The 16,220-nt window shown below is 32.9% G+C and overlaps 1 protein-coding gene across 1 annotated transcript in view; it reads right to left on the bottom strand.

Annotated features, from left to right (window-relative positions):
* Positions 1 to 1,394: 1,394 nt before the first annotated feature.
* The window catches only part of LOC146998197 (uncharacterized), a 145,031-nt gene continuing 130,205 nt past the window's right edge, over positions 1,395 to 16,220 (bottom strand). The window contains exons 3-4 of the mRNA XM_085812381.1: positions 10,462 to 10,556; positions 1,395 to 1,678 (exon numbers count right to left, since the gene is read on the bottom strand). Coding sequence (XP_085668507.1) covers positions 10,494 to 10,556 — 63 coding nt within the window. The 3' untranslated portion in view covers positions 1,395 to 1,678; positions 10,462 to 10,493. The remainder of the gene's footprint in view (positions 1,679 to 10,461; positions 10,557 to 16,220) is intronic.

The raw sequence follows: 16,220 nt of genomic DNA, 5'->3' as shown, positions 1-16,220 counted from the left end.
TTTTATCGTGTCGATTACATGCCGGTAACTAGTGCATGCCAGTTTCGGTTCTACGTCGTGATGTCGATGTTAGCCAGTAGTGACCCTACGTTGTGTCGATCGTATTAGTGTCGAGAACTCTGTAAAGAGTACAAATGTGCACTAATCATTATTATATCATTATAGAAATACCGATTTTATGATGTCGATCGAATACAAATAGGATGTCGATCGAATTAATTAGTGCCAACTATATGCCGATGTCGATCCCGGGCCAATGTCGGTTCCATGCAGTGCCGAGCCTACGCAGTATCGATCATCGATCATGTGTAAAACGCAGTGTCGATCCTATGAATGTAAACTTTCTTCGTGCTAGTGAATATCTATCGTTGAGATATTTATGGGATGTGTGTTGTTTGCCTTTCTTTATGGACTTTGATATTTATTTTGCTTTTGTGCTTGATTATAATCTTACATACGTTTCTCAATCATGTGTAGCGTTAGCGAATGGAATCTTACCCTTCAAAAGTTCTAAGTAATTAGACTCCACTTCTAATGCATTAAGCATTTCATCTCAGCATCTTATCATGACGTAGAATGGTGACTTATTTCTTGATTTCTTGGCTTTCAGAACTTGATCATAAATATGGTCTGAATGGGTCCGTTACAAATACTCATACAGTTTCTTTGAATCAAACAACTTTTTGTCTTGCGTTGTCGAGCGAAATGCGAAAGCTTTGAAATCTAAGCACTTTTTCATTATTCTTTAAGGAATAACCGCGGCCTTCGTATCAAGTATTATCGGTAGACAGTAACATTTATCGACACGGATGAATGGTTGAATTTAGACATGCTTTGTACAAATTACAGGATGGGGGGAAACAGATTTTCGTGAATATTTAGATATCAAGCAAATGATAAACATCTATTCATGTGGATATCTTATGATACAATATAGATACTCAATATGTCTCAGTTGATTCGTGGGAGAACTTGTCATGTTGCGATTCAGGAAGATAGCAAGATATCTGATTAAAATGTTACGTAAGAGAGAAAAAAAATTATTAAATCTTTTTTTTCTCTTATTTATCGAGTGAAAATATTCCAACAACTTTTATTTTCATTCTCATAGATACTGTAAAAAGTGGCCAACCGTAAACAGTACGAAATATAAGGCACTACATTTCGAATATACCCTGCTCTCCGAAATTAAAGATTCTGACAGAAAGAAATTTTAACTGTTATATACTGAAAAATTACTACTAACACTTTGTACAAAAGCATTAGTCAACGAAATTTACTATTTTTCCTGTTAATTAATCTCAAAATATTGAATTTCCAGTTAAATTTAGAAGAATTTAAAATTGATGAAAAGTGGTGAATGATGATTGTTATGAATTAGTTCACAAAAAAAGGTAAGTGGACTGTAATATATCACTTGTTTATTTTACATAACACTTTGAAATAGAAGGAATGCCGTCCATGTGACGACACAGCTCACATCACTCCATGCACAGTAGCAATTAATAAAACAAAAAAGAATAGAATACAAATCACATAAATTATGAGTTGAAAGTTCGTTACCATAGCAACCAGAATTGAATCATCAGGCGGCAACGCCATCTAATGTTGCAAAGACACACTAGTAATTCGTTTGGTACGAAAAAATACTAAACATAGCCCCCGGCCTTGAAGCCTTCTAAGGGTTCAAAAAAGACAAATAGTTAAAGCATACATGATAACATTAACAAAACAAAACAAAAAAAAAATTAATTGAAAATATAACTAAAATTAAAGTTCAATAATATGAAAAAAGTCAATAGTTCATAGTTCATATTAGTCATGATTGGGGATAAGACACAATTTAGTAACAGCTCGTTTGAAATCACCAGCGGCTGTATGGATTGTAGCCACTCGAACTTTTTTATCACTACCTGGATGAATTAAAGCAATTCTTCCAATTTTCCATTGGTTTGGAGGCAGTTGTTCGTTTTTGATCAGAACTAAATCACCACATTTTAGATTTGGTGACGCACGAAACCACTTAGCACGTTGTTAAAGTGTTGTTAAATATTCTGCACACCATCGTTTCCAAAAATGTTGCACAGTCTGTTGAACTAGAGACCAACGTTTAAGTCGTGAAGATTTCACATCACTCAAGTCAGATTCCGGAATGGCAAGCAAAGGGGCTCCAATCAGAAAATGACCTGGAGTCAATGCACTAAAGTCGTTTGGATCACTAGACATCGCACAAAGAGGACGGGAATTCATACACGCTTCCACTTGTGTAAGCACTGTTAAAAATTCCTCGTAAGTTAGAAGTTTGAATCCTAATACTCGTTTAAGATGAAATTTCATGGATTTCACATTAGATTCCCACAAGCCACCGTAGTGAGGAGATGTCGGAGGATTAAATAACCAAGTTATACCTTCTGAGGTAATGTAGTCACATAATTCACTGCTTTTCTCAATGCGAGCTGCATTTTTATAAATCTCCTTCAGTTCCTTACTAGCACCTTTGAAGTTAGTAGCACAGTCACTCGAAATTTTAGATGGTTTGCCTCGTCGGGCGATAAATCTTTTTAGAGCTGCTAAAAACGTTGAAGTTGATAAATCACTGACTAACTCCAAGTGTACAGCTTTTGTTGAGAAACACACAAAAATGGATATGTAACACTTGAAAGTTTTTGTTCTTCTCCCAACTTGGGACTTAATAGAATATGGACCAGCATAGTCAACACCGGTGACTGCAAAAGGTCTTGATGGTTGAACTCTGGGCGAGGGTAAATCACCCATTATCTGGGTCACAGTCTTGCCTCGATTTCTAATACAAGGAATACATCTGTGAATAATCTTTCTCACTACGCTTCTCACCGCAAGAATCCAAAACTGCATTTGTAAAGTGCTTATTAATAATTCTTGACTAGCATGCAAATAATTGACATGGTAATGAGTTACGATGAGATAAGTGACATGTCCTTCCTTTGGAAGCAAAATAGGATGTTTGCTATTTTCAGGAATGTTTGCATTTTTTAAGCGACCACCTACTCGAATGACGCCTTCTTCATCAAGGAAGGGAGTTAATTGTATTACTCGGCTGCTCACACCTTTTAATTCTCTCGATGTTTTTAAATAAGAGAGCTCTTGAGGAAAATATGATTCTTGGACATTTTTTATCACTGTTTTTGTAGCTAATCGAAGCTCATCGGTTGTCAGAAAACCTCTCAAACGATTTTCGGAGAAGTTTAGACAGTTGTAAATAAATCTTAGGCATAATGCAACTATACGACGTAATTTTGTCCAAGATGAATACCGTTTAAAAATGTCATTTTCCTTTGCCGCACAAGATACTGAAATGCAAGTTTTTCTTTCTTCTCTACGAACTCCTTCATAATCTACATCAGAAAGATGTTCACTGTCAGGACATGGTTCGAAATCTTGTGAATATAACCAAGTAGGTCCAATGAACCATCGTTCACACTTCAGAAATTCTGCTGGAAACATTCCTCTTGTACCTGAATCAGCTGGGTTCCGCTTTCCATTGATATGGTTCCACCTTACATTAGGAATTGTATTCTGTATTTTAGCAACGCGGTTTGCAACAAAGGGAACCCAACGGTATGGTTCTGCAGAAATCCAGGACAGTACAACAGTTGAATCTGTCCAGGCCAAAACTTTACGTATAGGAAAGTCTAAATGTTCTAACACTGATTTAAGCAAATTCACTAACAAAACTGCGGCGCATAACTCTAATCGAGGTAATGATTGCACTTTCAGAGGAGCAACTCTTGTTTTTGATGTTAAGAGTGTTACTTTGATGTCCAAATTACGTGACACTGAACGCAAATAAATTGCTGCACAGTAGCCTTTCTCGGAGGCATCACAAAAAGCACAGATATCAATATAGTTCACATCAGGAATCAAAACAAATCTCGGTATTTTTAATTGTTGAATAAGATGTAAATCATTTCGGAAAGTCTTCCATTTGTTAGCAATCTCATAACTAACAGGTTCATCCCACGATAAATGGAGTTTCCACATCTCTTGTATCAAGATTTTGACATAAATAATACAAGGAGCAAGCCAACCCAATGGGTCAAATATTTTCGCTAAATCAGAAAGGATATCTCTTTTAGAGTATTTAAGCTTTTCACCAGAAATGGATACGGAAAAGTTAAAGTAGTCTTCACGGGGGTTCCAATTAATTCCTAAAACTTTGATTGAGCTATCGTCTTGAATTTTCATAGCCTCAGAATCATTTCTCAACTCCTGGGGTATATTCTCTAACACTGACAAGTCATTGGATGACCATTTACGCAGAAGAAATCCTCCACGTTCCAACATTTGCAAGAGTTGATTTACTAGATTTTTGCACTCTTCAGTGTTTTGAGCACCTACCAAACAATCATCTACAAAAAAGTTTTGAAGTACAGCCTTCGAAGCTAAAGGATAGTTATTCTGCTCATCGTAGGCAAGTTGGTATAAAGCACGAGTAGCCAAATATGGAGCCGAGGCAGTGCCGTATGTGACAGTATTAAGTCGAAATTCTTGAATAGGATCACTTGGACGGTCCCGCCAAAATATCCTTTGAAAGTTTCTATCCTCTTCATTAACTAGAATTTGTCTAAACATTTTCATGATATCAGCTGTGACAACTACTGGGTAACATCTGAATTTGACCAAAACTGGAAACAGCTCTTGTTGTATTCTGGGACCTGTCATCAATATGTCGTTAAGAGACAGTCCTGATGAAGACTTACTAGTAGCATTAAATATCACACGTATTTTACTCGTAGAGCTAGATTCCTTAATTACTGCATGATGTGGCATGTAGTATGCCTGACTTGGGGACTCTGAACTACGGACTGGTTCCATGTGCCCGAGATCCAAGTATTCCTTCATGAAATGTTTATACATATCATATGTATCAGGAGATCTTAAGAGATTTTTCTCTAAAGATTTAAATCTTTGTAAAGCAAGATCTTTAGAATTACCCAACCTTGAAGGGTTATCTTTAAATGGAAGTTTCACTACATAACGACCATTTTGATCACGGAAGTGTGTTGTTTTAAAGAACTCTTCACATTTTTTATCTTCACTTGAAATACGTTTGACTTCCGGAATGGAGTCTAAAGACCAAAATCTTTCAACTAATTCGTTTGTATTCAACTGAAGATTATTCACTGTAAAAGTGTTAGTTAGATTCGAATCATCAGTAATAGTGTTCCCGGAAATGATCCAACCCAACTGAGAACAAATTGCAAAGGGTAATGATTCTCCTCTCTTTATGATGTCTCCCTTAAGCATAGTAAAAAATACATTTACGCCTAACAAAATATCTATTGGTTTTCTTTCATAGAACTTAGGATCAGCTAAGACTAGATCGTCAAAATGATTCGCAATTTTAGAAGGAAGCGACACGTTAGGCACATCTGAAGTTATCCTTGGAATCACGAATGCATATGTTCGAAATTTGGAATTTGACTCAAAGTGCGGGGTAAAGATTAATTCCACTTCTCCACTTGTTACAGTGTTGAACGAACCAAGGCACGATACTTCAATTTTTTTGTTAAATCTGCCTAACTTTAGTTTACTGACACACACTTCTTATAAAGCTGGCTTCACTGCCACAGTCTAGTAAAGCCCTGCAAGGGATGGCTTTACCATTGGAATCACTAACTTTAATGAGAGCAGTACACAGTAATACACGTTTTGATTCACCTTTAGAATAACTAAATTGTCCTGTACATGTTGTGGCATTTGTACGACTTCATTCTTTGGTAAGAACACTTCGGCTTTGGGAGAGAATGAGGACGTTTGTTTTGGTTTCTCATTTTCACTAGTTTTGATATTTCGATCAAAATGAAGAACAGTATGATGAGGTAACTTACACGTCATACATTTATGTAAACTACGACAGTTTTTCACTAAATGAGGCTGAGAAGATAAACAATTAAAACAAAGTTTGTGTTTCTTAACAAATTCGATTCTTTTTTGGACACTTAAGTTTAAAAACTTAGCACATTTGTGAAGAGAATGATCTTCCTTGCACATTATACAACTGTTTTTACTCGACACTAAAGAAGTTAATTTGGAATTAGAAAATTTCCTAAAATCTTTAGATTGGTTTCTACTATTCTGCAGGGTTCTAGCGTGGTCTTTTAGAAACTCGAGTAAATTATCTAAAGTACCTAATTCATCTTTTTTCAAAGTTCTTTCCCACCAAAATTTTATGTTTTTATCTAATTTCTCAGTTATCAGATAAACAAAAAGAACATCAGAAAGATCAGAAACTTCTAGCTTAAGAGTTTTCAAAGAGCGTATACATTCATTCACTACATCAACACAATGTAAAATAGCTTGAGCTGAATCAGAAACATTTGGCAAATTAAACATTTTACGGATTAATGCATTAGTTAATTCTTTTTTATTAGAATAACGTTCCTGTAAAAGTTGCAACGCTATATCATAATTAGCATCAGAAATAGGAATTGACTCAATAATAGACAGAGCCTTTTTTTTACAAGAAGCTTTTAAATATTGAAACTTCTGACATTTAGAAATATTCGGATTGTTATCTACACTAGCCTTAAAAAGATCATAGAAACTAATCCACTCATCTATATTTTTCCCTGTAAAGGTAGAAAGTTCTAATTTTGGTAATCGAACGTCAGACGAATTTACTTTTGCTGCACTACTTGTTTCGATAACAGAGTCACTGGAAAGTTTCTGTAACTTTTTATTTATAGTTATCCATAATTCATCTAAAGTTTCTTGTATTGTTTTTTGTTCCGTAATGAATGTATCACAATCTTTTTCAGGACACAACAAAAATATTTCCTCATAAATAGAACGAAGCTCACTGTTAAAAGCATTTAGTTTCGTTTCGAACAACTTTACCTCTAAAATTTCTGCTTGTTCTAAATTCGAATTTACCTTGCCTTTAAATGTTGTTATATTGCTTTTTAGAACCTTCCTTTTAGTTAAAACTGGTTTCAAATCAGCCATTATGAATAACAATAAATATTATACTAACAACTCTAGCAAAAGAAGATGAAATATTGGAACGTACCCACCCCAATGTTGAGGTTTCTAAGCTACACCATGCCACGGGAATATTCCACAAATCGAATCGAAAGAACACTAAGCTGTTTATTAATCCACAAATCGAAAGTGATTTAACTTGCTAATATTTGAATAAATCACATCATATCCAAAGATCGCTAACTCTTCTCTCCGGCTCGACGGACCAGAAATGTTATGAATTAGTTCACAAAAAAAGGTAAGTGGACTGTAATATATCACTTGTTTATTTTACATAACACTTTGAAATAGAAGGAATGCCGTCCATGTTACGACACAGCTCACATCACTCCATGCACATCGCAATTAATAAAACAAAAAAGAATAGAATACAAATCACATAAATTATGAGTTGAAAGTTCGTTACCATAGCAACCAGAATTGAATCATCAGGCGGCAACGCCATCTAATGTTGCAAAGACACACTAGTAATTCGTTTGGTACGAAAAAATACTAAACAATGATGATGAAGTCTCCTCAGTTTTACAAGAGAATCTTCCTTTAATACGTTGTTAAATGCGATAGAAAAGAGAACCTCCCATTTTGATTTTATAGAATTTACCAAACTTCACGTCGTTCTTCTGATAGTGTGTTCTTTAGATCCTGGGTAATTTCGCAGCCACATGCTCAAGTCTGATGAGTAAACTGGTTAATCCATTCGAGTAATAGCTTATGTTTCTAAATATTTTGACATTAGATATGCTTGATGTGGATAAGCATTGATATCCATTAGCAAAATCTCTGGGCAAACAGTAACCCCTAAACTGTCTTAACGCGACTTTGTCCACCTATCTGAAACCGACTGCAGAACCTCTATCAAAGACATGCAGCTGGGTACAGTCATTTTCTGGTGATTTCACTTCATACAACAAAGCAGTCGCCTTGCGTAGAAATGAGATCTTTCGTAAACGAGGGAAAGCAAGTTCAATGTGCTCTCTCAATTTCAGTCCTATTAAGTCTAGAACCCCAGATCAAGTTAGATCTGGATTCGTCGATAAATAGTACGCGGTGTCTTTCGTTTTAGCTACATTGAACTTTATGTACGACACCACCTTAAACAGGTCCTCGAGTGAGTGGGACATAAAACCATTGGTTTTTAAATTGACATAAAGTCCAACTTCATGAAATCTTCCTCCTGCAGCGGAATAGCTGATTAGAGTTCCTGTTGCAGCCTTTAAGTCCAAATTTAACTCTTTAATCACTTGGGGGTTTCTTTCAGCCGACAAAGCGGCCGAGCGATAAAATTGCTGAACACTGGTAGTTCGGTTCGAATCCTGCGAACGGGCTGGCTGCATGGGCGTTTTCGTGGTTTTCCCCATATGTAACGTGTATACGAGCCAGTTTCCCTTAGAAAGTCCTTTACGAAGGGCATCCCTCCCCTTAGGCAGATAGCCCTAGTGTGCTTTGCCGTATTCTCAATACATCACCTTTCAGCCGACAATGACAGGAAGCGATGTTTGGATGCAGCTGTAGGTTTTATTTGCTCTTGATCAAGTTCTGTACTAACCGATTCATTTCTTAAATAGCGGTACCAAGTTCCTGCTGTGATAGCTTGAGGGATATTCAAATCCTTGGCGCAATTTTAGGTATATTGCATTTTTTAATTTAAAACTTTCCTTTTATCCATTTCAAACTATAAGCTTTCTATTTTTAGCACTTTCTATTTTTTTTATTTTATTTTTTCCTCAATTTGGAAACTTTATTGCACAAATTATTATTAAAAACTTCTTATTTAGTTTAGTTTCAAAATTATTTATCACTTTATTTCTTCTAAAATAAATTTTGGCTTGAAATATGTTTACTTTTGATTTGTAATAGTTAATTTTGATTTACAAAGTTTCTGAGCAATTTTAAATTTTCTTTGGTTGGAAATTTATTTAAATATTTGTTTAGTACTTTGGTTAAATTTATGCAATGGCTTTTACTTCGAGAATTTTTATTTGTACTGTTTGTTTTTACAGTATTTTTTTGTTTTAGGGTCACGTCGGAGCAGTTTATGTCTTGACAATTGATTAAAATTTTAAAAAATGGAATTCTTTATTTTATTACATTTTTAAAGGATTTTAATTTAATTAATTTTTATTCAGCACTTTCTTTTGAATTATTTCAAGAATTCGCCATCATCCAGATATAATTCAGAAATGTAGCTCCGTTGAAAATTCTTCGGCTGCTCCTTGAAAAAGACCAAGGAATTTTCAACTGTTTGCTTTATTAATTTTACTGTCTTATATTAATTATATTAATTTTATTATTTTATTTTATTGAATTGTTTTGTTTTTGTTTCAGTTCTGATATATGTATTTATTGTGTTTAATTTTTATCTCATGATTATCATAAAGACTCAAAAGTTCCTTACTCTGTCTCAATTTTAACAGCCATTGGTGGTAGACATTCACTGCAAGATATTAAAATGTTTTCAATGACAGAGATAGTCATGTTAAAATAAAAAATAATAATTTTGTAAAAAATATGTTATACTTTATGTTACACATGAGGAAAAACAAGGAAATTTCACGTAAGGAAACCCTTCGTAGCGATTCGAGTAATCAACACTTCCCGCTCTTATCTAATATAAAGTTCTTATCTAACTCAGTTCTTATTAGCGACGTTATCAATTAACCACCAAATATGCATATAAGTGACAGACTTTCTAACTGACAAACGTTTTTTTTTTTCTAAAGTGACAGACTTTCAAGTAGAGCATATTTACATGGAAAGAATATAATAAGAGGCATATATATATGTTTTAAGCAAAGTTGTAAGTAATATATATATATATATACATATTAACAAACAAGTAAATACGTAAAAAAGCAAATTTAAAGTTAAAATAATGTGCAAAGATATAAAAGATTTAATTTTCGAACTAATCTACAATATCATTAAAATTCAGATAGCATAAGTAAATCAAGTGCAAAACCAAACCATAAAAATAAGTTCACCAATTTAGCAAATTAAAATTAATCTAAAAAAAATTTTTTTAATGCATAAGTGACTGACTGTTGAGCATGCAGGAGACAGACTTATCAAGGGGAAGTTGCCTCCAAACCTAACTCTTCAATCATTCAATTCGTGTTTCGTCATTCATGCAAGCAAGGGTAAAAGTCAAAACCAAAAGTAAATACATAGTTAAGGATGTCCAAAAAGAAATAACAACTAAGTGGTACCTTGAGTAATTAGCAATTAAAAATTAAAGGTCTAAAAGGAAAATACCAATAATGAAGTATTTTGAGAAATAGTAAGTAATGTAAAGTTTAGTATTAAAGCAAAACAAGAATATCTTGCCAAAGAATTTTATCTTATTTTTTTATGAATTTCATTATCTCGATTTTCCCTCTAGTAAAAAAGTAGAAAATAATAAATTATGCAATTAGAAGCATTTTGCTTTTTGAAATTTACCTTTTTTCGTTGCAGCAAATTTTGTCTGCATGTTATTCTTTGTGTTTGGAATCCACATCCAGCTCATCTCCAACAAAATAATTTCTTTTTGCTCTCTGTTAAAAGAAAAAGGACTTTATTAACAGCACAGAAACTTTTGCATTATAATATATACAGATGCTTTTTGAGAATTAAGTATCTTCTATTTTGCATCGTATAGGGAAATAAACAACACTAAACATTTAGTCCAAAGATTATACTTCTCCCCCCCCCCTAAAAAAACTATTTTTACTTCCTTGTATTAAGTAAAGCACGAAAAATTTCGGGTATCACATTTCACCGAAAATATCCATTTCAAACGTTCTCGAAACAATTTGAACGATGTTGTTTTTGCGTGAAATCTGTACGTACGGACAGAAAAAAAAGGCTGTTTTTGCTAAAAAGGATAGTAAAATGGATTAGAAATGGATTCAGAAGATTTCTTTTCTTGACGTCTGTACTTACGTACGTATGTATGTATTTTGCATAACTCAAGAAAGAATAGCCGTAGAACATTTAAATTTTGTATATAGGACTTCTATAATATGTAGTTGTGCATCTCCCTTTTTCGTTTCAATCGGCCACACCAGTCGTACATAAATCTATATTCCCACTCTGTTACCTGCTGGGTGAGCTTAGTATTTTTATTCTTATATATTGGCAAATTTTGCGTTTTGGGTTTTAAAATTTAATGAATTATTTAGTATTTGTGTTCCGGTTAAGATTTTACGCTTTTAGTTTATCTGCATGCGATTGCTGCAGAAATATCAATAATTTAAAACTTTATGTGGCGAGTTAAGCCTTTTGTCAGTTTCTGCACCTTATATGTCTTTTTGCTGAGTGGGACCAATTGTAAACTTTCAGTTTTGTGCACCGAAAAAGCTGCCTTCTTCCCCGCTGGCCGAACTGCTTGTTTTTTTGCCAGAAACTCTAATTTTAATTGTAAATTTTTTTTTTTAAACTTTTTTAACTGTGTCTGGTGTTTAAGTTTTTCTGTATTTTACAATTTTTACGGAAGATATTTTGAATTTTTTTTGTAATTTTTGCTTTGCCTCGAAGGAAGAACTGAATTAATTCGAAAAAGAAATGTATCTCTAATGATATTATAGGAAATAAGTTTAAATCAAATGCAGCAAAAAACGTGTATAATTTAATAGGCCGCACAAGGAAGTCATGTGGTGTACACATAGGATTTTTTTTAAAATAAGAAAGTTAAAGAAATGCTGTAAAATTATGGAAATAAAATAAGACAAAGAAATGTTTTTATAAATTAAGTTTTTATTTAGAAAGTTAATGAATAAAAGCAGAAAAATAATTTATCACATAATTTCATGGAAACACAGGAAATTAAATTCTCTTTACAAAATTCATCTTCAGTTTTATACCACAGAAGTGGGGAGACATCCTTTATTAAGATAATGGTTTGTACTTTTAAAAATCCAATTTAATTAATACATTTTATTATTTAATTAATATATTTTATTATTTAATAATTCATGTGTTATTATGTAAAATAACAGATGAATTCTTTTTTTCTCGATAATATGTTGACTATCAAAATATTCGACCGAAAAATCATTTTTAAACAACCAAACTAAAAAACAAAAAAAAAAAAAAAAAAAAAAAAAAAAAAACTTTTTTACTTCCAATAATTCTGTTACTTCAAATGATCAAAACCAAATCGAATATTTTTCGAAACGTCGCCAAAAAATCAGAAATTGCGATAAAATTTTCATATAAACTTCATTAAAATAATTTTTTTCGCCGTATTCCATGGTGCAAACACTTAAATTCTGAGAGTTCTAGTTTGTTTGTTAAACGAGGATATGTGAGAAAATCAATTAAACAATAAACTTAACAAAAAATAGCTATCGAATTTCTTTAAAAGCAATATGAGAGTAAGTAATCCATAATGAGAGTGTGCGCAATATTCGAGATGAATAGCTAGCTTATCAGAAAATAATTTTTAAAACAGATGGACTTTGACTGTGCAGACAAACAACATGACGAGTTAAAAAAAAATATCTAATAAATCGTGTCTAGTTTTAAAATATTCTAAAAAGACGTTAAAGTACTATTGTTTTACGTTTCTTTCAAAGCAAGCTGACGAGTTTGTTTTAAAACGTTTGAAAGTTCAAATCTTTATAATGGATACATTTTTGGATTCTAGATTTTTAAGTCTTGCTAAATAAAATACTACGTATCACGCACACACATAAAAAAAAAAAAAAAAAAAAAAAAAAAAAAACTCATCAGCTTTTAACGTAAGGGGGGAAAAATACATATGTGCTTATGAAATAATAACAGGAATGAAAAGGAGATTTTAGAAAATAAACAACAACTTCATTCTTGTATTAGTAGTTAAATTTTTTTGCAATTAAAATTAAGAATTTCTGCGTTGAAATAGGCATCAGTTCTGCCATCGGATAGTAAGGCAAAATTTTAGGTGCACAAAACTGAAAGTTAACTTATGTCCCCAGTGGACAAAAGACACTAAATTTGGTGCACCAAATAACTTTATTCACTCTCCTACTAACAGTTTCAAATGTAAACAAGTGGTGGCCTCCTCTGGTCTAGCGCCATTTAAACAGTTATGCTGTAGGCTTGAAAACCTTAACCGGAACATAAAAAACGCATAATTCAGTCACTTTTAAAAGCAAAAAATTCACAATCTACTCAAGGATTAAAAAAACTGAGCTCACCGAGCCGAGTAACAGATTGGGTATATATATACATGATATTTTGGCAGTGGTGAAGCTTGGCATCAGAGTTCAGGCATGGTTTTAGCAGAGTGGTAAGGCGATATCCAAAGAAGACACACAGTGGAATTTCACTTATATATATATGTATTAGGTACTGATATCTTTTACCTTTGGTGCCCATAAAAACCAGTTACCTTTTTCTAAGCAATGGAAGGTTTTTTTAATATATTGTACCTAAGCATCCCCCAGCAAGCTAGTTCGCTGATTTTGTTGGAGAGGACATGCCTTGTAATCGTCAAAATGTTATTGTGTTATTCAGTTTTGCATTTCATTATAATTTTTTTGTATTGCATTTTTCTATTATATTAAATATGTGTATGCACAAGAAGAACTTATTCAATTAATCATAAATTGTGTGTTATATTTTCCCATCAAAGTTTGCAGATCAATCTGTATTATAATGGAAATATTTTCATTAACAAAAATTTGAAAGACTTTTATTGAACATTTACTTTATGGAACTATTTTCGTCAAGACAATTTACAAAATTTACTTCGACATTCTAAGAACTTTAAAAAATTATATTTTGTGTTAATTTATTATTTAGTTTTATTTAGAGACTATCTTGTCATTGTAATAGTTAATAATCTGTAGATGAGAAAGGTCATGAACAATGACGGGGCACAGGAATACCTGCATGCTATGTCCTTGATGCTTCTTTCATGGTCTTTCCTCATATGAGAAATTTTCGCTTGCTTCACTAATATACTAATGCTTTTCTCTCAAAAGTCTCTCCCAACCTTTCTTTTGATGTGGGAGATGAATATGTAAGATATAATAAAATACGATGGCTGCTTCAAGAAACGACTGATGATCGCAAAATTAATTATTCGAAATTTGGTATTCCCCCCCCCCTAAATTCATCTGTTCTCCCAAATTCGAGATCCCTCCATGTTACACAACAACCTAAAATTAATCAATTACAGATTAGCTGTATTTATGCATCATACTTAGTATTAATACTCTTCGCAAGCAACTACGTCATTCCTTTTCCTAGCTTCCGCCATGCAAACACCTCTAATGCTGTTATACCCTCCTTTGTTCTTATTCTAAGATGACGTAACGTGTATATAAAAATTATTGTAATTGCTTATGATCGAAAAGTATATTGTCTCTAAAGAAATGATTCTGATGTCCTAAAAATAAACTTTGGTGATTCGTTAAGAACCTAGTTTTCGTTTATGTGTCCATGAATACAACTACACAGACTCAAGCTGCAGCGCATGAAAATTTCCACCTTCGGCCAAGTCTACAGCCAGAAGTTAAAAGTACCGGATTTCTCCTACGTAATTAAAATACTATATATATATAGAGAGAGGGGGAGATAGAGAGAGATAGAGATGTAGGTATAGATAAAGATAAAGATATGGTGCGCAACTCCATATTATAGCTGCCCATATACAAAATTTCAATTTTTCTGAGGATACTCATTTTTGAGTTATGCAAGATATATACGTACGTATGTACGTACAGAAGTGACGAAAAGTCCCCTTCTGAATCCATTTTAAAACCATTTTACAAGCTCTTTGGGAAAAAGTCTTTTATTCTGCCCGTACGTACAGAAATCATGCAAAAACATCGTTCAAATTTAGTCGAAATGGATATTTTCGTTGAAATATGATACTCAAAGCTTTTTGGGATTAAAATACTTCCTTTACTTCAGACAAAGAAGCAAAGAAAGTTAAAACTACTTAATTAATTTAAAAACAAACATAATTTTACTTCGAAAAGTAAAACTAATTATCCGGAATTCCGGATAGTATTAGCCAGTACAAATGCCGATTCGGATAGTAAGAATCCGTATAAATAGAATGCTACGACTGTTATAGTTAATAAACAAACAGGAATTTTCACTGAAAGTAGAAATTATTGGTACTTCTTACGTAGGTTGCAAAACATCAAGATTTGATACACGCAGGGAATATTAACTCGTTTGAATATGCCACGCGAAAGGTGCAAGCGGGCAACTAAGAATATATATTTATGAATATGTGCATGTTTATTTTGTGTTATTTTTTGCTAACAATGTTACGGTTTGCGATGAGGTAACATAAATATCTGATGTGGACACCACATGACTTCCTTGTACGGCATATTAAATTATATACACTTTCTGCTGCACTTCATTTACACTTATTTCCTCGATTTTCTCATTCAATCAGTTCAGTTCTCATTTCGTCGCAAGGCAAAATAGATAAAAATTCCAAAAAATTTTAAAATACAGAAAAAACTAAAGCATCAAATACAGTTAAAAAAAATCTGATGTGTACACCACACGACTTCCTTTTACGGAATATTAAATTATACCCTTTTTTTTTTTTTTCATTTTATTTAAACTTATTGGATTGAATAAAATCAACTTCGTCGATAGCGCATAAACCACAATAGAATAAATGCACTCTTTAAAATTCACTATATTTGTTTACCTTAGCGACACTCTGGCCCTAGGTTCACTTAACAGCCTTACATTTCATTCATTTTTTTAACTCAGAATGCACAAAATTTATATCATCTAAAGAATTATCTAATCGTTGCCAGATGTTCTATTCAAATACTATACTATAATAAATCTACAACGATGTATAAAAGAAATTAAGCAAAGAACAACAACAAAAAGGAAACAGTTTTTCAAAGACGATTCAGTATTTCTCATTCAATTGATTCAGTTCTCACTTCGCGACAAGGCAAAAATACATTAAAACTCAAGATGTCTTTATTGAAAATTATGAAGTAAACCTTAAACACTTATTTCCTCGAATAACAGTCCTATATATAAAATTTCAACGTTATGAGGCTACTTGTTTTTGAGTTATGCAAGATACGTACGTACGAAGGTACATAGGTTCGTACAGACGCCACGAAAAATTCTCTTCAGAATTCATTTTAAATTAGTTTTACAATTTTTTTGGGGAAAAAGAGGCCTTTATCCTGTTCTTACGTACAGATGCCACGCAAAAAAATCGTTAAATTGCATTCGAT

This window comes from Stegodyphus dumicola, chromosome 3 (genome assembly GCF_044657685.1).
Source record: "Stegodyphus dumicola isolate Sdum_Otavi_A_Nest chromosome 3, ASM4465768v1".
Taxonomy (NCBI): Eukaryota; Metazoa; Arthropoda; class Arachnida; order Araneae; family Eresidae; genus Stegodyphus; species Stegodyphus dumicola.
This window is presented reverse-complemented; position numbering and strand designations above follow the sequence as displayed.